This window comes from Lagopus muta, chromosome 13 (assembly GCF_023343835.1).
Source record: "Lagopus muta isolate bLagMut1 chromosome 13, bLagMut1 primary, whole genome shotgun sequence".
NCBI lineage: Eukaryota > Metazoa > Chordata > Aves > Galliformes > Phasianidae > Lagopus > Lagopus muta.
Window position 1 is genome coordinate 15,277,019 of NC_064445.1, and position 20,086 is coordinate 15,297,104.

At 42.0% G+C, this 20,086-nt stretch overlaps 1 protein-coding gene across 10 annotated transcripts in view; it reads left to right on the forward strand.

Annotated features, from left to right (window-relative positions):
- Window positions 1-20,052, forward strand: part of TENM1 (teneurin transmembrane protein 1) — a 537,663-nt gene extending 517,611 nt beyond the window's left edge. For all 10 annotated transcript variants that reach the window (XM_048959375.1, XM_048959377.1, XM_048959378.1 and 7 more), the window contains 5 exons: window positions 6,027-6,323; window positions 10,037-10,424; window positions 11,102-12,322; window positions 12,794-12,936; window positions 14,294-20,052. In XM_048959375.1, the coding sequence (XP_048815332.1) occupies window positions 6,027-6,323; window positions 10,037-10,424; window positions 11,102-12,322; window positions 12,794-12,936; window positions 14,294-15,052 (2,808 nt within the window). In that variant the 3' untranslated portion in view covers window positions 15,053-20,052. The remainder of the gene's footprint in view (window positions 1-6,026; window positions 6,324-10,036; window positions 10,425-11,101; window positions 12,323-12,793; window positions 12,937-14,293) is intronic.
- Window positions 20,053-20,086: the final 34 nt, after the last annotated feature.

Here is a 20,086-nt window from a genome sequence, read left to right on the forward strand (position 1 = left end):
AGTTTGTATCAATGGTGGGCCCCAGCCATGAATTTCAAAACCAAACTCCTCCAATACTGGCAGGGGTGTTTAATCTCTGTTTGATTTTGGTTGTTAGACTTGACCTCAAGACATAATTACTTCTTTTCTTCCTCTTCTTTTTCAACTAAGAACTTAATTATGTCTTTGAAAGAAGCTGCGAGCAACAGACGAATCATAGTTCCTGCAGTACAGTGGCAGACTTGGAGCCAGATTCTGCCTCTCAGATCTAACCACCTTTTTGTTCTGGGGGATACAGCAGGTTCCAGCCGCTGCTCAGTGCAGAGGTCTCTCAGGGCATACCTTGGGTGTCTGTGCCAGGGCATCTCCTGTAAGCCATGATGTTGTAGAGCCTCCCCATCTATCCACAATTCTGTGGATTCTGCCCTCCACTGTGTGCTTTCAGCCCCCCCACTTCCCTCTGACTGCATTACCTTACAGCTCTAATAGAGAATCATTTTAACAGTACATCCATGGTTTATATTTATTTTCAGGAGAACTCGCAGTTTACAATGACAGATGGTCAACATTCAGCATTTAATTAGGTAACACCAAGGCTCAAAGAGACCACTACCTTGCAGGATGGTTTTTTTACAAAATCAGTTCTGTTTTTCACATGAATAGTCCATAAAGCACCTGTACCAGTAGTACAACTGGGAATTCTGGACTTTAAAATATTACATTATTAACTGCAACATGGCTGGATGAGTATTATCTCTGAAGGTACATCTGTTAGCTCTAAAAATATGGAGATGGTTACTAAATCACTGGATTTCTTTTTGGTTATCATATCCCATATATTATTTTACTTTAAAAATGTATCAGTTTGATTTTCAGCTGTGCTTATGAGGTAGAAACAAAAAACTTGTATGATGTGGCCATGATATTACCACCATGTGTAAAAAAACATTTGAAACGACATCTTTCAGACTTGGCAGTCACAATTAATTACTTACAAGGGTCTTGCAAGTGGGAAAAAATCTTCATGTGGTGTTTCTTGCTCATCCTCTGACTGCATCTGCCCTATCCTAGTATTGCTCTCCAGCTCTCTGTCCAGGGAGGCAGGTGAATGTATTGTCATTGCAAAGGTGTGTTGTTAAGATCATAGGATTGAAGCTGTGGCCTCCGTGGCTCACTTTATCTAATCAAATGGTTTCCTGTGTGATTTTGTGCTTAAGTAACTGTATGGCACATACTTTTTTAAAGATCTTACGGAATAGAAGTCTCAAATGGAAAGGATATTGCCAGTCATCTGTTCTGCTTACGCTGCCAGGGCCAAGTTGTTCATCACCGTTACATTTCAAAGTACTTCGTCCTGCACAGCTTCCCTGTTATTCAGTTTATGTTTTCTGTTGTTGAAATTGATTGCCAGTTCTTTTATCTCATTTTCACTTGCCTCTGCATGATCCTTAATAATGCTTGCCAAAAAAGGGAGGAAACTGGTCAGGATTAGATGGATTCTGGCTGGAGGCATAAATTTTTCAGAGAAATATTGAAAATCTGAAGCTATCTTGAGTTCACCTGAGGGACCTGCCTCCGAGTCAGTCTGCTGGTGCATAGAAGCACTTGTGTTCTCTCTTCCTCCTCCTTCATCTTCCCTCCAGCAAGAAAGTTTGTGGTGTAAGAACAATACCAGTATGCCATTTGTATGCTTTGTCCTTCCAGAAGTATCCACTAGCATCACAGCAGCTGGACATTGCATTGTTATTTCTGTGAATTATAGATTTCCTTTTATATCTACCCAAGATGATGGGGGGATTAAGCATTGCCCTTGCCTACCCAAAAGAAAGTCAGCTGCCTACATTATGCTGTTTCCCCTTCTCTTACTGCACTGAGCTTTAGAGTTGTCAGGGCTGTCAGAGAAAGGCTGGAAGAAATCTGGTGGGATAGCAAGAAGGATTTGATAGCAGAAGTATTCTGCACATAAGATAAACCATGCAAATAAGCACAGAAGGCAAATGGATTATTGAGGCTGCTGTGACCGATGAATAGAGTTTGGAGGAGAGGTTAAATACATGATTCCCAGGGTTCAGCTTTAGCACTGAGATGTTTGCATGGGGTGCTGATGGAGTTGGGAGCCAGCGCTGGTGTAAAGAAGCCAGAACAGTGCAGCTGGAGAGGGAGGCAAAGAAGCAGCAGAACATACCCACAGACAGCTGTCTTTCTTGGAAACTTGTTTATAAGAGGAAACGTGCAGGACATCAGGAGCAAAAATGCCACTATGTACAGTGAATCACTGAGCCAATACTGAAAGGCACTTAAGGCCCACTGTTGACAAATCCTTTCCATGAGTAGTGCTTGAAAAAAAACATAGCATCAGTAGCAGCCCTTATCGAGGATGAGGTTCTGATGAGACCTACAGAAAACTTCCAGTGAGTTCTAGTGAGTTCCAGCTTGAAAAAAAAAAAGTTGTTAAGCACTTAATGTGCCATGACTGACACAATAGGAAGTGTGTTAGAAAGCTTGCAATGTAGGGCAAAAAGAACTATGCTGAACTTTGAAAATAAATGTAAAAAAAAGCTCTGGGGATTGGACTAGTTCTCGGTGGAAATGAACAGATCTGCAGGAGCCCTCAGTTAAGGGAAGAAAACAGTACAATGGAGAAGTTTTCTAGGGAAATAAAAAAGCATAGAAATCAAGTTTAAAGATGTCACTTAAAGATCAGTCCTGATACCGTCACTGAAACAAACGGCTTTGAATGCTAAGAGGTGTAAATTAGAAGGCAGGTCACTGGGGATGAGATAAAGGATGACCTAGTTGAAGAGACGAAAGCTACTCCTTTTCTGCCAGTTCCTAACATTTTTAATTCCTAACTGCAATTAAAACCCATCTTGAAACCGTGTTAGTTACTGTTACTGTTAGTGTAAAATAAGTTGTGGAAAGAGGCCACTGTTAGCACATTCCCAATAATGTGATAAAAGTTGGGTTTTGAAAAGGGTGTGTTGGTTTTTTTTTTCCATGATACATATTCCTTTCTCTAGAATTAAAGCAGAAATGAGTGTGTTAATGGAAATGCTGGAAAAGACAGCTAACTTTATCTCAGCATCTAAATCAATGTTGGAAACAGGAATTAATCAGAGTTTTCCTTTAAGTGCAGAACTGCCTGCCCTGGCACTTCATGAAAGTACATAAAACAGTCCGTAGGCATGTATGCATTTTATATTAATAATAAATCTATGTACAATCAGGCATTTTAACATCAGTCTTCATCTAGCAGGACTTCTTTTTATCAATTGAAGTGCTATTTTAATTGACTTCTAAAAATGAAGCAGAGCTGTTGTTAAAACCAATGAGCATGGTGCATAGTAATATACTGATTAGAATTCAGCTCTGCTCCCTCCTGTCTTTTGCATAAGTTAGAGGAACTTGGCGTTGGATGCAGGCCAGGTTTTATAACTGAATATCTACAAAATTGAAAATTGAATGCTTGGCCAGTCTCACCTTTTTTTTTTTTTTTTTTTTTTTTTTTTTTTTACTTTTTAAATAACAAAAATGGAAGTAACTCATTGGCCTCAATTCAAGTCAAAAGTCCTTTGAATTTAGGCTTTGACAGCTATGTTTATTATCATATTTAGCAAATTATCTCCCTTTATTTACCAGCCTTGCAGCAAGTTGTAATGGTAAGGTCAAATCCTCAGTCACCCTGTATCAGTTTGCGTTGACTCAAGTCCAGACACAGACAAGGAAATACACAATCATCTCATCTGATTTCACATTTGAGACAGTTTAGATTTGAGAGTAAATGTCAAGAGAAGGTTTATGCAATCATTGACAACTGCAAAATTTCTGGCAAGCAAATCAATAGAAATAGAGCCAAAAAATGTTTAAAAATATATAACGTATCTTGTTATGAAGTACTAACATGATTATTGAAATCAGCTGAATTTTCTCCCTATTTTCATCAGTGGAATTTGGACCCAACACTGCTTTCAGAAACCAGATTTTACCGGCTTGTAACCGCACACGTGAGCTCCAGTTTCTCACAGGGGCTCCTTGTAGACTTGCACATACATTGGAGGAGTTATCTGTAGGAAGCCACTGGGATTTGAAATCAGCATTTCAATGACAGCATTGAAATGCAGCCTGCTATTCGTGTATCACTGCATCTCGTCTTAAGAAGGATGTTAAATTTAACTTAAATCTAATATAAAAAAATAAACACAAACGGCATGAAATACAGAATATAAAAGAAGCAACGGCGCCTCTCCAAACCTTGTTTCAACTATGACAGGATCATCATAGAATCATAGAACCCTTTGAGTTGGAAGGGACCCTTAAAGGCCATCTGGTCCAACCCCTCTGCAATGAGCAGGGACTCCACAGCTCCCTCAGGTGTTTCTGAGGATGGGGCACCACCACCTTTCCAGGCAACCTGTGCCCAGGCCTCCCAGTGCATCGACTGTGAGCCTTTAAATGATGCTGCTATTTTTCTTCAATGCTAATTCTGTCTCTCTGTGTTTTCCATTCTTATTCATTATATTGTCTCTGAAAATTAGATTGCAAGCAATTTGTATTCAAGACTTTCATTTCTTCTAGCTGCATTTTACAATAATAATAATAATATTAGCAATAAGAGCATAAGTATGTACATATACAGTAAATGAGCATGAGCCAGGGCATATCTCCTGCTTGCTTTTCAGATATTTTACCACCAAGAGGGTTTTTTCAGAAATTGCAAGAAGTTTGCAAAGAAATATATTAACATAAACTTAATCCAACAGACTGTATACAAGCAAATATAGTTGAATTGAGCATCACATTTTACTTCAGCTCCTTAACTATCATTAGAGCATAAATTGTAATAGTTACAGCAGTCTACAGGGGTGTATAGGTATTTTACAGCTATTGTAAATGAACAGTATTAAAGTTAGACATGTGTGTATATAAAACCACAGGAATGGTAGTTGAAGAAAGAACACCTGCTTCTTCTAGATTTTCAAATTATTTTGTATCTAAAAACAGAAAAGGGAATGAAAATAATGTTCATTCTAACCACAACCACCATACCATCACAGCTTGAATTATTAAACAGATATTTTTAACTATTTACTGCAACGCCTCCAGCTCTCAAGGAGAGGCAGGCACTGTGCTGTGCAGTTCTAACACCTGAGCTGACATCATCTCAGCTGTAAGGAATGTATTAATCCGAATACATTAATGCAAGTGATTAGGCAAAATGCAGTCAATTAATACAAAGAGTTCATTGGGCATTGATCTGAAAATGACAAGTCAACGAGCAGTGTTTTATGGTTCCCTAAATTCTAATTCAGAATTAAATGAAGTTGAATAGTGACTGCCCAGTGGCTGAGTGATGTTAGGAGGTAGATGGTGGAAGCATTGGAGAAGCATATTTTGTCTTCAGAAGTCTGCCTTGTCTTTGATTTCTGATTGCTCCCCTCCCCCCCCCCCCCCCCCCCCCGCCATGGGACTACAAGCACTAGCAGATCGAGGCAGTCAGCCTGATCCCCTGCCAAGGCACCAGCTTTCACAAGCCTTGGGAGTGGGCTGCTTTTGTGAAGAAGTGTGAGGACACTAGTGAGTAGGGTCTTTGGGAGCCAAAAGCACAGCTCTTCCTTTTTCACACTGGTATGAGACCTGGATGGGCTGTTCCAAAGCAGCAGCTGACCCATTGGCACTAGTGGAGCTTAGGAGAGAGGAGGTGAGTTAGGAGAGGTTTGTTTATTTGTGGGCTTAACTACACATCTTTGGCTGGGATCACACACCCTGTAGGAGAGATGAAAGCTGAAAAGCTTGGGAAAAGAAAGCTGAGCATATGGAAATAGAAAGCATTCTGCAGTGTGATATGTAACACCGAATGCAAGCAGCATTTTATTCCTTGGTCCTCCTATTTCTCAACTGAACGTTTTTCTATTTTCTTGTCTTTAGTGTGCCCTACATTGTCAATCATGCTGTTAAAGCGTTGCCTGTTCTGATCAGAGCCGAAGCAGAAATGTTTCCGTCATCTGGAATTAAGGTATATCATCATCTTCCTCTCTCTTTGTTTTTAGGCCCACAATAGAAATCTGCTCTCCATTGATTTTGACCATGTCACCAGAACTGGAAAGATCTATGATGATCATCGAAAATTCACTCTTCGGATTATGTATGACCAGACGGGGCGGCCAGTTCTGTGGTCACCCATCAGCAAATACAATGAGGTCAACATCACTTATTCCCACTCTGGATTAGTGACCTATATCCAAAGAGGAACCTGGACTGAGAAAATGGAGTATGATCCAAGTGGAAACATCATTTCCAGAACATGGGCAGATGGCAAAATATGGAGTTACACGTACTTAGAAAAGGTAAATCACTTTATAAGTGGATTGTTGTACCAACACAAGAATGTTTGTTTTGATACAGGCACCATATTGTGAGCTGTGTTAGTATTTCATCTCTTGCAATAGGATATAAGACTTACAGAAAATGCATACAGAATCACAGAATTGTAGGGGTTGGAAGGGACCTCCAGAGATCATGGAGTCCAACCCCCCTGCCAAAGCAGGTTCCCTACAGCAGGTAGCACAGGTAGGCATCCAGGCAGGTCTTGAACATCTCCAGAGAAGGAGACTCCACCACCTCCCTGGGCAGCCTGTTCCAGTGCTCCGTCACCTCACTGTAAAGAAGTTCTTGCGCATGTTTGTGCGGAACTTCCTATGCTCCAGTTTCCAGCCGTTTCCCCTCGTCCTGTCTCCACTCACCACTGAAAAGAGTCCGGCCTCGCCATTCTGCTCCCCACACCTTAGATATTTATAGACCTGGATCAGGTCCCCTCTCAGCCTCCTTTTCTCAAGGCTGAACAGACCCAGTTCACTCAGCCTTTCCTCATAGGGGAGATGCTCCAGGCCCTTCACCATCTTTCTGGCCCTCCGCTGGACTCTTTCCAAGAGATCCCTGTCTTTTTTGTACTGGGGAGCCCAGAACTGGACGCAGTGCTCCAGATGAGGTCTTACCAGGGCAGAGTAGAGGGGGAGGACCTAAACAAATGTCTCAGACTTACGTGTCATCCTTTTGAGTCTGCCATAGATTAGTTCAGAAGAAAGTTATCAGCACCTCAGGTTTGTTTAATCAGTTGGTAAAAAGGCTTCCTCGTCTCTGTCCAAGCACAAAGGACACTCTCACTGATGAAAAATGCATTGCTGCTCTGTGTGACGTAGTCAGAAAAAAGGCATTGAAGTGGAATTGTTTCCTCCCAACAAACACAGCTCTCTTAAGCCAGAATTACACAGTGGTGAGGGCAAGCTAGCGCCTGCTCAGTGCTCTGCTGTCAAAAAGGGACTGATCCTGCCAACAGAAAGATTACTTTACTATTTATGTTGCCCATTATGAGGAAAAAACATAAACTAATACAAAATGAGTTATTGCCATGCTTTTACAGTGACTTCATGTCTAAACTGCCTGAGTGTTGTAATTTTCATTTATGACTGTAGGTAATAGTCATGAAATGGGGGAATAAATGCTGCATAGTCTTAGGAAGAACAACATCACATTCGTCAGTAGCAGCATCTCATTCAGAATTGTTTTGTCTCTCAAATCCAAAAATCTGTATTTTGAAAGCTTTCGCAACTCAGTGTGAGATTATTTTCAGTGTCCTTCAAATTTTTTTATTTTTGAATGGCAGCATCTCAGACTCCTCGATATATTCTGAATTTGCAGAACGGTTTTCTGAACCTGTTTACCGCAGGGAATGGAAGGGAAGGGGCAGGTGAGGTAAAACTGATAGCGGATGTTACACTAAGAAATCCAATAGCTTTGAAGTTATTTATATATTAGAAAGTTCCAAATGTGTACTTTTAAGATAAACTTTGCTGTACTTATTTTGAATGTATTTAAGCCTGATTCTCAAAAAAAAAAAAAAAAAAAAAAAAAAAAAAGAAAAACAACCAAAACCTTAAATCTAACCCAGAGGAAAAAAAAAAAAAGATGCATAAAAATGTGATTCTTTCTTTGTCTGCATGCAGTATGGTTCTCGCACTTGTTAACAAGATTGGCAAACCCTGGAAGCTTCAGAAGTTCGGTTCAGATAAATTTGTCAGGGCTCCTTTTGTCTGTATGCTCTGCAAATTGCAAGTAAACAGGCATTTGTGCAGCCTCCAAATATTTGGGCAGCATGCCTTTTGGAGGAATCTGTTATTTTTTCTTTGGGCCTAATGGACTGTAATTTTGGAAAGATGTATGTTTTTTTTATCCCTCCAACTCCTTTGTCTGCTCATAGTTTATGAGGAGCTGATAAATGAAGTCGTACGACTTAAATCTGTCATTCTGCAATCCTGCACAAGTGGACAGATCCTGATCGTGTCAAAGCAAATGACAGAAGCTTACAGGCCTAGGTAGCGGCAGTCTTGATTTATGCTGCAACTTGTCATTAAATTATTGAAAGTCATACACACCATGGACATAATCTCCCAGCTATTTAATGTACTTCCATCACAATTTGTTCCTCGTGCCAGAGGAAGATGAATTCATTGTCAGAATTAGACATGGAGATATAATTTTGTGGCCCATTAAAGTCAATAGCTCATTGTGTTAATTAAGTAATGATTACTAAATGTTGTCTGAAACCTCATAAGAACCAATAATTCCTTTTATCAAAAAATCAATTACACAGTTCTCTTCCAACGCCTGTTTATTTACTTTCCCATCTATTAGCACCTGATGAGTTAATTATGTATCTTCACAAAGATTTCCACTTCCCAGGGCTAGTCCCAGCCTCCTGTGTTTTCAGGAGCGCCGTGATGGTGGCCCTGCACGCAATTCTCACTTTCCCTTCTTTGGCTCACGTTTCTCCGTCAGCCAACGGCGTTCCCAAATCTGTGCTCACTCCGAGATCCCTTCCCAAATCCTGCCGCTCGCTGCCGTGGGAGCTGGCCGAGGGCTGTGTGATGTGTTGGGCACAAATGACATCTAGCGGCCGTGCCCAGCAGTTGCCTGTTCCCAGCAGAGCCGCGAGGAGTTGCCAGCGGCTCTTGGACTCCATGTGGCACCAATCTGTGCCACTGACCAGGCTCTGGCTGCTTTGGCAAAGTGACAGTTTTGGGAGATGTTTCACAGAGAGCCCGCCTCCAAAACTCCTTAAAACGATTAGAACCCCGTCTGTGCAAATAGTTCAAAAATCTACTACAATATTATTAGCATGAATAGGGAATTATTTTGTTTTCTCTTTATAGTGTCCCCTAATAAGCCAGACAAGATACTCAGCCTCCAACCATTTTATGGACTGTCTTTTCATTATTCTGGACAAAAGTGGAAAAGCCTCAAAGTGCTGTAAAATGACACAGAGGGGCACTAAAGTTGTATTAGTGATGTTACTGATCTTGTTATTCATACCCTGTCAATGGCAGACAGCTTAAAAACAGGCACGGGAGTAATATGTAGAGAGCAGCACCACATCGGTGCTAGGAGAGAGTTCAGCCAGTACCTTACTGCGGGCTGGGGACCCAATCTTTGTATATATTTTAAAACAAAAACAAAACAAAAAAAAACAGAGACAGAAGTAGTCACACCAAAGAACTTGCAGTCCATTTTCACCCATCTGTGTAAGCAGAGTTAGCGTGCATGCTGTGAGACAGTATGAAGATGTACAAAAAAGGGGTAGGGCTGGGCTAGAACTATGCACAGTTCCAATAAAAGCTAAACACCATGCACACAACACTGAACGTTTCTCCTTTCCACCTCCTGTAGAAACATCTGCTAGTACAGATGCTCTACCTAGGAGTGAGGTCCCCTCTGTTGGAGTTTCCTTAGAGGATGACCTAAATGTTTCAGAGTTGTGCAGCAAGTCAGCATGAGGCTGAAATGACAATGAGAGCCACATCTGCCTTCCAGTTTGGGGGTCCTTACCTCCAGCCCTATTATCATTCTCCTTCTGTTCCACGTCACCTTGCTGGCCAGGTCTGCTGGAGCTGAAAGCTTGACCTGGGGTTAAACAGACGGTAAGAGCAACCTCCAAGAGCAGCTAGTTGATGAATAATAAAGCGCTTGATCGGCCTCTTACACCGCCATTCCTGTCTGATTGCAGTCTGTGATGCTCCTGTTGCACAGCCAGCGCCGCTACATCTTTGAATATGACCAGTCAGACTACCTGCTGTCGGTCACCATGCCCAGCATGGTACGCCATGCCTTGCAGACCATGCTCTCTGTTGGGTACTATCGCAACATCTACACCCCACCGGACAGTGGTGCGGCCTTCATACAGGATGTCACCAGAGATGGACGGCTTCTGCAGACATTGTATCCCGGGACGGGACGCAGAGTCCTCTATAAGTACTCCAAACAGTCTCGACTTTCTGAGATTCTCTATGACACTACTCAAGTCACATTTACCTACGAGGAATCTTCTGGCGTTATTAAAACCATACACTTAATGCATGATGGCTTCATCTGCACCATCAGATACAGGCAAACAGGTTTGTCTAGCTATAACTACTTTGCTAATTTTTTTTTTCCCTGATTCTGTACTTACCTGTCATGAAATTCCATTATTTTTACTTCTACAAGTTCTTATTTTTTATGTTTCAATAGAAAAATGTGTGTGTGTGTGTGTCTATGTCTGTGTCCACAGGCATATATAGCTGCCCCATTTGAAATACGGTTTTCTTTTTATTGCTTGGTTCGGAATAGCTCTTACAGTGTTGGATTGTTTTTATTCCACTGTGTGGATATTTGCTAAATACTAAATCAAGTTGTTTTATTGATTGCATTTTCAAGTTTCCCTGTTTATACCATAACGTAACATAAATTCAAGAGAACTGTTCATATAAGGAAAGAGATCACCATGGAAAATAAATTCAGTTTAGAATTATCTTGCAAGTAAATAGAAATCATAATTATGAATAAAAAAGCATTCATTTAAACAAACGTTAATAAAATATAAATATTACATAGAGCAAACATTAATAAAAGTTTGTGAGAGAATAATCTAACATGGTTAGTGGTACTGCCTGAGACAGTCAAGTAGCAATGAGGCTCAAGGGTTCATTTGAGTTCGCAGCTTGTCTGTGCCAGTTGTGTAGGTTAAAGTATTCCATAGACGTAATTCATTTTTCTTCTTGCTTTTCCTCTTTCTCCTGCTTGTTGTGCACAGGTCCGCTTATCGGTCGCCAGATCTTCAGGTTTAGTGAAGAAGGGCTCGTCAATGCCAGGTTTGACTACAGTTACAACAATTTCCGTGTCACCAGTATGCAGGCCATGATAAACGAGACGCCTCTGCCCATTGATCTGTACCGTTACGTTGATGTCTCTGGCAGGACTGAACAATTTGGGAAATTCAGTGTAATTAATTATGATTTAAATCAAGTTATAACCACCACTGTGATGAAACATACCAAAATTTTTAGTGCCAACGGCCAGGTGATTGAAGTTCAGTATGAAATTCTCAAGTCAATTGCTTACTGGATGACCATCCAGTATGATAATATGGGCCGGATGGTGATCTGTGATACACGCGTTGGTGTAGATGCCAATATCACACGGTATTTTTATGAGTATGATGCTGATGGTCAGCTTCAGACCGTGTCTGTGAATGATAAAACCCAGTGGCGCTACAGCTACGACCTTAATGGCAACATCAACTTGCTGAGCCATGGAAACAGTGCACGCCTCACTCCTCTGAGGTACGACCTTAGAGATCGCATTACCAGACTTGGAGAAATTCAATATAAAATGGATGAAGATGGTTTTCTCAGGCAAAGAGGCAATGAGATCTTTGAGTACAACTCTAATGGTCTGCTGAACAAAGCATACAACAAAGTGTCTGGCTGGACTGTTCAATACTGTTACGATGGTCTTGGAAGACGAGTTGCAAGCAAATCAAGCCTGGGACAACACCTGCAGTTCTTTTATGCTGATCTCTCCAACCCAATACGAGTTACTCACTTGTACAATCATAGCAGCTCAGAAATAACATCTCTGTATTATGATCTTCAAGGTCATCTCATTGCAATGGAATTAAGCAGTGGAGAAGAATATTATGTTGCTTGCGATAACACAGGAACACCTCTAGCCGTATTTAGCAGCCGGGGCCAAGTCATAAAAGAAATTTTGTACACTCCATATGGAGAGATCTACCAGGACACTAATCCAGATTTCCAGGTTGTCATTGGTTTTCATGGAGGGCTCTATGATTCTCTCACCAAATTGGTTCATCTGGGTCAGCGGGATTACGATGTTATTGCTGGTCGGTGGACAACACCAAACCATCACATATGGAAACACCTGAATGCTGTCCCACAACCATTCAATCTCTACTCATTTGAAAACAACTACCCAGTTGGCAGGATCCAAGATGTTGCTAAGTATACAACAGGTAAAAGTAACACATTTCTCATGAAAATACACTCTTTGGTGAGATTCTGGTATGGATTCAAGATTCCAGAAATCCTTTGCAGACATCTAAAGTTAGTATTTGGCTCTAATCTACTGTATTCCTTTGGGAGCCAACACCTCACAGACCTTTATCTGTTTTTTTCAGTCTTTTTGGTAACCAGTAAAATAATTAATAGTTGTATCTGCTGCTTTTTTAAGTGCTAAAATAAGGGGAAGAAAATGTTTTTTTCCATTATAAATAGAAAGTAAGTACACTATTGATTTGATTATTGCCATGCTTTATAATCGCATGATTTCTTTCCTACAATAAATGCTGTAAACCAGTATTGAAAACAAACTGACATGAAATCATTTTTCTGCGTAGCTTGGATTTCTGCAAACTACACTGACTTCTTCTAGGATTTACATGCCTCATTTCCAGAATCCCTTTTTTTGTTTGTCTGTTTTGTAGACATTGGAAGTTGGCTAGAGCTATTTGGTTTTCAGTTGCACAACGTACTGCCTGGGTTTCCAAAACCAGAGATCGAAGCTTTGGAGACAACATATGAACTTCTACAGCTTCAAACAAAAACCCAGGAGTGGGACCCTGGAAAGGTTAGCAAACACTCTGTTCAGTCGCTTCTGTTTCTAAAGTAAGCAGCTTGATTAGAAAGTGTGGAGACCAAGGAAACAATGTGGCTGTATTTTTGCTTGATTGACAAGACAAATAATAGTCTAATTGCACTAGAAGCCTTCATGTTGTCACATTATTTACTGGCATCAAGTGGAGGACAGTTTTAATGAGAAGCTTTTAGGCACACCGTGAAGAAACTTTGCAGCAAATGGATAAAAGCATGCACAAATTGAACTGCGAGAATTTTATGGAATTTAAGAATTAAAACAACTGTTATCTTTTAGTAAAGAAGCCTCAAGAGGTGCGAAATCACTAAGAATGCAAACAACTGTACAAGTTTGCTCCTCTGCATAGTTACTGCAGGAAAATAGTAATGTTACTACAGGTTTGTGGAGGGTCTGTAAAATTCCAGGGCTAATTGTCACTGAAGAAGTGCTATGCAGCAGCTCACAGGGTCCAGCAATCACTGTAAGGGCCAGCTACTGATGTTCTGAGCGGGTGTTCGTGTTTTGCATTTAATCATAAGAGCATCTGTTAACAGAGAAACATAATTTTACATAGAAGAGATAGAATAGATGCCTTTCTCTTATTCAGCCAGGAAAAGGAAACATAAAATGCTGTGAGTTCACATCAGCAGTATTGAATACGCTTCTTTTCCCATGCATAGATGACCACATAGAGTGCAGAAGGCTGGAGGGTCATGTCCGTGGAGCATGTTAATGCAGAATTGTCAGTGCGATATTGAAGAAGCTATAACAAAGGCACAAGAAGAGTATAATGATATGTATTGTGTTGATGGACAGACAGCTGGAGGGAGATTTTCTTCTGCACAATGTGGGGGGAAGATCTGCAGATCTGATGTGCCTACCTGGTTCCTATTCTTCTAGCGTCTTGAGACCTTCACAGCCTGCCTTCCCTGAAGAGTGGGCAATATGAACTGTTAGTGCTATTTTACAGAAGATATAATGAACAAGTGATTTGCTTAGAATTGCATGAGAGTACAGATTTGAGTTCAGATTTCCCCATGCCTACAATTCAAAAGACCAGCTGTTAGAGTGACAACAGGAGAGAGGGGAAAAAAAAAAGGGAAGATAAATATGAGAATAGCATTTGTGATAAATACGTTTTCTTTTTGTTTTCTAGAAACTGAAGAGTCCAAGAGATATAAAGTAGTACCTTTGGTAATTAGAAAGCCTATGCGTACTTCCACGCTCTATAGATGTGTACGATGGTTTGCAAACTAATTGCAAATCCATTTTAAGCAGTTAAAATACTGGTAGGGACTGTGAGACTGTGAGATTTCTCTCCTTCAAACTTTGCTGGTGTTTTCTTTTCCAGACTATCCTTGGTATTCAGTGTGAGCTACAGAAGCAACTCCGAAACTTTATATCCTTGGATCAACTTCCTATGACCCCCAGGTATAGTGATGGCAAGTGCTATGAGGGAGTGAAGCAACCGAGGTTTGCAGCTATTCCTTCAGTGTTTGGAAAAGGCATCAAATTTGCTATCAAGGATGGCATTGTCACAGCAGACATTATCGGTGTGGCTAACGAGGACAGCCGGCGCATCGCTGCCATACTCAACAACGCTCACTATCTGGAGAACCTGCACTTCACCATAGAGGGCCGGGACACGCATTACTTCATCAAGCTGGGGTCTCTGGAAGAAGATTTGGCCCTAATTGGCAACACTGGAGGACGACGCATCCTGGAGAACGGCGTGAATGTCACAGTGTCGCAAATGACTTCCGTGATCAATGGGAGGACTAGACGCTTCGCTGACATACAGCTGCAGCACGGCGCACTGTGCTTTAACGTTCGCTACGGAACGACCGTGGAAGAGGAAAAGAACCATGTCCTAGAGGTAGCCAGGCAGAGAGCTGTGGCTCAGGCCTGGACTAAGGAGCAGAGACGGCTGCAGGAGGGGGAAGAGGGGATTAGGGCATGGACAGATGGAGAGAAACAGCAGCTTCTAAACACTGGGCGGGTACAAGGTTACGATGGATATTTTGTTTTGTCAGTGGAGCAGTATCTCGAACTTTCTGACAGTGCCAATAATATTCACTTTATGAGACAGAGTGAAATAGGCAGAAGGTAACAAAGAAAATCTCTGCCTTTGCGTCACCAAAGACTGCCTGTTTTTAAACGTAAAATGGTTTATTGTATTGGTTTTTCTAGATCAGAACTCTGTATATATAAATATAGAGGAAAAAACATATCCAACTGCCTTTAAATGTGACAGAAGATGGTATTTTAATATTGTTCGTTTAATTCTTCAAGAGATTACAGTGAAGATTTTTAGTTCTTGTGTGGCAGTATTCAAACCTTTCAGAAGCAGAGCGCGCAGGGCAGGCGTGAGCGCAGCATGCTCTGTCTTCTTCTAAAGAAACACTACTTCTTTTTTTTTGTTGGTGGTGGTTTAATAATTCACCGGTTATTTAAGAGGTTACAGAGCCTGATTCTGCAACCTATTCTTACTGGGTAGTTTTATCCCATTGAGATCTCCCATAGGTTCAAGGGATTGCATACAAAAACCAGACTGTGTATGGAAACTTTGTAGTTGCTCACCAACCCTGCACATGTCATTTATCACAGCTGTGATCTATGGGATTTTCTAACCCAACTTTTATTAGATACAGTACGTAAGTACTTTTATTGGATGCAGCACTTAAAGGCTGCCCCACATGAGCTTTGTCTTTGCCGGGCCATAGCTGCCTCTCACTCGGTGAGGAACACCATGTTGTGTCTGCATCTGCGTTCAGGGGCCTCTTCCCCAAGATTTCCCCTGGCACTGGTTGTGGAGCCCAGCAGCACACGTGGAGCTGCAGATCTTGCAGGGGGTCAGGGCTTGCCCTGCACGACTGGGGCTCAGCTAGCTTCCAGGATTGGCCAGAACAGCACATGGTGAGCAAAGAGTCAGCACGAGCCTCCCACCTACATCAGTAGGCTCCAGAACGGGCTTTAGCTCAGTGCTTTTGGGACAACCTTCACTATTCAGCCAGGAGGGTCCGCGCGGTGCAGCAATGAGCAGCCGCACGGGATCAGTCCTGCCTGTAGTCCTTGGGCCAGGACCTTCTTTTCACAGATCATTGTGGTGGTGTTGGGTTTAGGCATCATGTTATTTTCATCTCAAATTGATAATCCCACTGTATTGATCATTATTCCAAGCGTGAAGAAGATTGGTGGGTTGGGAGTTGATGAACCTAAGTGTGGATAGTACATATGTTGTACAAACGTAGAACATTTCGGGGATGACTCTTCACTTTTCAGCTCAATATCTAGAGCTCATAGAAAAGCATTATATTGCATGGGCAGAAACTTTTATTTCCCAAGGTATCATGCGCTGCTGGCACAGTTCTCTCATAGCAGAGTAGGAGATCCTGTTTTTTCACTTGTCATTTTAATAGACCTGATTATCACGGGCAAGGGGAGGGTGCCTGGGAGAGAGGCTGGGTAAGCACATTTCCTTTGCTGACTTTCCAAAAGAGCTAGAAGTCTTGTTATAGAACCTGTTTATCTGTAACAGTGATGTTATTGCACATTTCTTTCAAAACAGACATGGTGAATATATTGAAGCAATTTCTGCTCACATTTCCCGAAGCCAACAAAGTGCTTTCTTTGTCTTTCTTCCCTTTCAAATTTTCATTTTTTTTCACCTTGTTTTTGGGCATGTGGAGCAGATTGTACCAAAGTTAGGGATGAGCCTGAACTGGAACCTGAGACCTGGACCCTCTGGGTCTCAGCCTCACACAGACTCCCCCTACTCCTTCTGCAGCCAGAGCAGCTCTGGGGGTGCAGAGTCTGGCTCAGAGGTTCGGGGTCAGGTTGAGCAGATCCTGGCCCATTGACCACCCTCCATCACAGCCAAGGGGACCCGTGGACCAAAACGCATTTTGCTCAGGCTCATCATTAACTGTTGTACAGGATTTGGAGCTGCCAACAGCAGTTCCGTTTGACACAATTTTCCATAAAATCATGGAGAATTTGAATACCTCCACACCAGCCTAAAAATGGACCTTTGAATCCTTGAGCCTCTAATATGCTTTTAATCAATGGAAAAATAATTTATGAATTGTATATAGAGAGTGCATTCATAAACGTGATGATGTATTTTATCACTGATCCAAGATGTCAAATATTAGAGTCTATTTTACTTATATTTTAAGCAATTATACTTTTTTGCAATTCAATAATGACGTATCATTTTCAAACTGCTTTAAATATCCATTATAAACAAATTTTTGAAGCTATTAGATTGAACTGTGCATTTCTAGTATGTAATACCTATTTAGTTAGCTTGTGCCTTTAGTTTCTTAAAGTTATATTTGTATTATATGCAGGAAATGCACTTTGTATTACCTACAGCTGTGTTTTTTAATACTGCCTTGATTACTGTTGTTCTCAGATAATGCCAAAAGGTCGAAGAGTGGGAAGTGTTACAAGTTTGTCTCTAAGAGTAAGTTTGGCATTTTCCCTGTTCCTGGGTGGACAGTCTATGGTATCTTTCTGAATAGTATTTCTTACAAGAATCTGGATGAATGAAGAATCTGGTGATATTACTCGGCCCTGTTAGAACAGGAAAAAATGCCTTTATCAAAACAGTTTCAGAAATTCAGGAAACTAAAAAGAAGTGTCGTGTCGAGTCGGCAGTGCTAAAGAGCATTCATTAATGAATGAGCACTGGGGGCTGAAGTCGTAGCACCACGTGGGCCAGCAGTGATTTGTGAGAACTGCAGCTACAGCAAACAGCTGTGGGCCACTGTGTCCATGAACAACCTCAGATGGAGGCAGGGAACACTTCAGTCTCCATTTCCTTCTTCTAGTAGCTAGAATAATTCTGAGCATTGGGTTTTGTTTTGTAGTTTTCCTTTTTTTCTTGCTTTTTTAATTTTGCACTATCACCTAGAGACCCAAATGAGTAAAAGTAAACAAAGGAAAAATAAGTGCATGGAAATGTGTATCGTTCTTTAAATCAGATAATTTGATGCTAGCGTTCTGCACTGCAAACAAGGTTCTGCAAAAGGAAAAAATAAAATTATAAAATAACAAAATAAAACAAAAAATAAGACCCACTATTGCACACTATCCTGTAGCCAAGTACCTACCATGAGAGACACGTGCTGTGTATTTTTTATGACAGCCAAATCAATAGTGTGTACAAGTAACGTTTCCTTTGCGTTCCTATTTATTTAGCCAGCCTACAACATTTCAAAGGTATAAATATATATATAGCTCTATATGTAGAACATAGCCAAATACCTATATATGAACTGGTCGATGTGCGACTCGGTGCTCATGTGCCGGCTGTTCAGGCCGAGCTCTGCAGTGCCCTCCCAGCTGCACCCACCAGGCACAGCCTCTCCCTGCCGCAGCGGGCGCTGCTCTGGACGCTCCCTGCCGGCGTCCTCAGGGCTGTCCGTCCGTCTGTCGGGGCGCTGCTCGGTGCTGCGGGAAGGCACAGAGCTCGGGGTGAAAGAGGCGGCAGAGGGGCTGCGCTTGGAGCTGAACGAAGGCAGGGTCCTGCCGAGGTGCTGGTTGCTGCGGGGAGCACAGCTGACACCGCCGGCCGCGAGGGTTTCCCGACAAACACTGACTGTTACTCAAGCTGTCCTTGACACAAACCATCACCAGGTCACAAGCGTCCCGGCTGTGAGGAGAACCACGGCTCAGCAGGAGCGGGGCGCTGGCATCGGGCACGCGCCCAGACGTTGGCCACCAGCCATTCCTTGTCTAAGGAAACGCGTTCGGCAGCTCCCAGTTTTTCCTTAGATCTCGTGGTGGACTTTAGCCTTTTAATAAATGTTAGTATATCAGATTGTGTCCTTGACAGTATTTTACTTGTATGAACCATGATAACACATTAAGTCTTCATACTCTTCGGGCAGAAGTGTCGATAAAAGAGAAGAGAAGCATAGCATACGATATATGTCAAAGTAACGTTCCTTTTTCGCTTTCTCATGAACAGTAAAATGTTTACAATGTATGCCAAGATCTTGGTTTCTGTCCGACACCAGTTAGAGGTTCTGATCTTACAGAAATTGTGTTATAACGGCCTCAGCCTTGTTGCTAGGAAACAATAGATCCCAATTTTTTATTCCTGCTCTAACTCCTGTGCTGAATAGTGACTGGATACTGTACACGTTATGTTACATGGCTGCAGTTACATGGTCTGATGCATTTTGCTCTGGGTTTCAGACCAGAAGCATGCATTTTCTACAAGAACATCCCAGCAACACGCTGTAAATATTAAAAGTTAATATATTATGTGTCGATATTTGAAAAAGAAAGTACTTTGACTATTTCATTTTTAAAAAATAAAGGTGCAAACTGACAGCATGTGACGTTGTCTTATTTTAAACCACACCTTAGGGATTTTACTGGTTGTGTCACGAAGAAGTGCTTCCGTACATCAAACTGAGGTCCTCAAAGAGTACTTCTCAGTGTGAATGTTGCAGTGGGTTTGCTGGCAGTGTTGAATTACACTTCTGATTCAGGGCTCATGTGTACAACTCCTGTGGCACTACATGCTGGTCCACAGCTTGTTTCTGTGCACGGATTCTTATCAGAGCAAGTGTGAGAGTGAAAAGGCGTGTTGTTCTGTGCCTTTGCACTCCCAGAACTGAGTGGGTGAAGGCAGTGGTGCTAAGGGACGAGTAGCATAGATGAAGCATCTGCTCGTTCAGTACATCTGATTTCCCAGCCTGATTCAAACAGGTGCTGATAAACTACTGCCTGAGTCTGTGCAAGAAAAAAATTTTAAAAAACAGCACATGCAGCAGAGAGGAGGAGAGAATGAAGGGGGGGAGCAGAAGGAGCATTTAAAGCTGAAGGAAGGGGTACACGGTAGAAAGCTGATGGGAGCAGCTTGGGCTGGGTGCTGACCCAGCACGAGGATTGTGTTGGGTGGATGAGGAGGCAGCAAGGCCAAAGGGATGCTGTAGTAAGAAAGGAATTTTTAAATGGCCTGGGATATTGATGTATTGCTGCAGAAGGCCTGTCACAGCCCAGCCAGGGAGCAGGGGAGGGTCTGGCTGAGGTAAAAGCAGCACTGTTTGGGACCAGCAGCAGCATCTCCTGCGCTGGGCAGGAGACTGCATGGGGGGGGGGGGAGGGGGGGGGGGGGGGGGGGGGG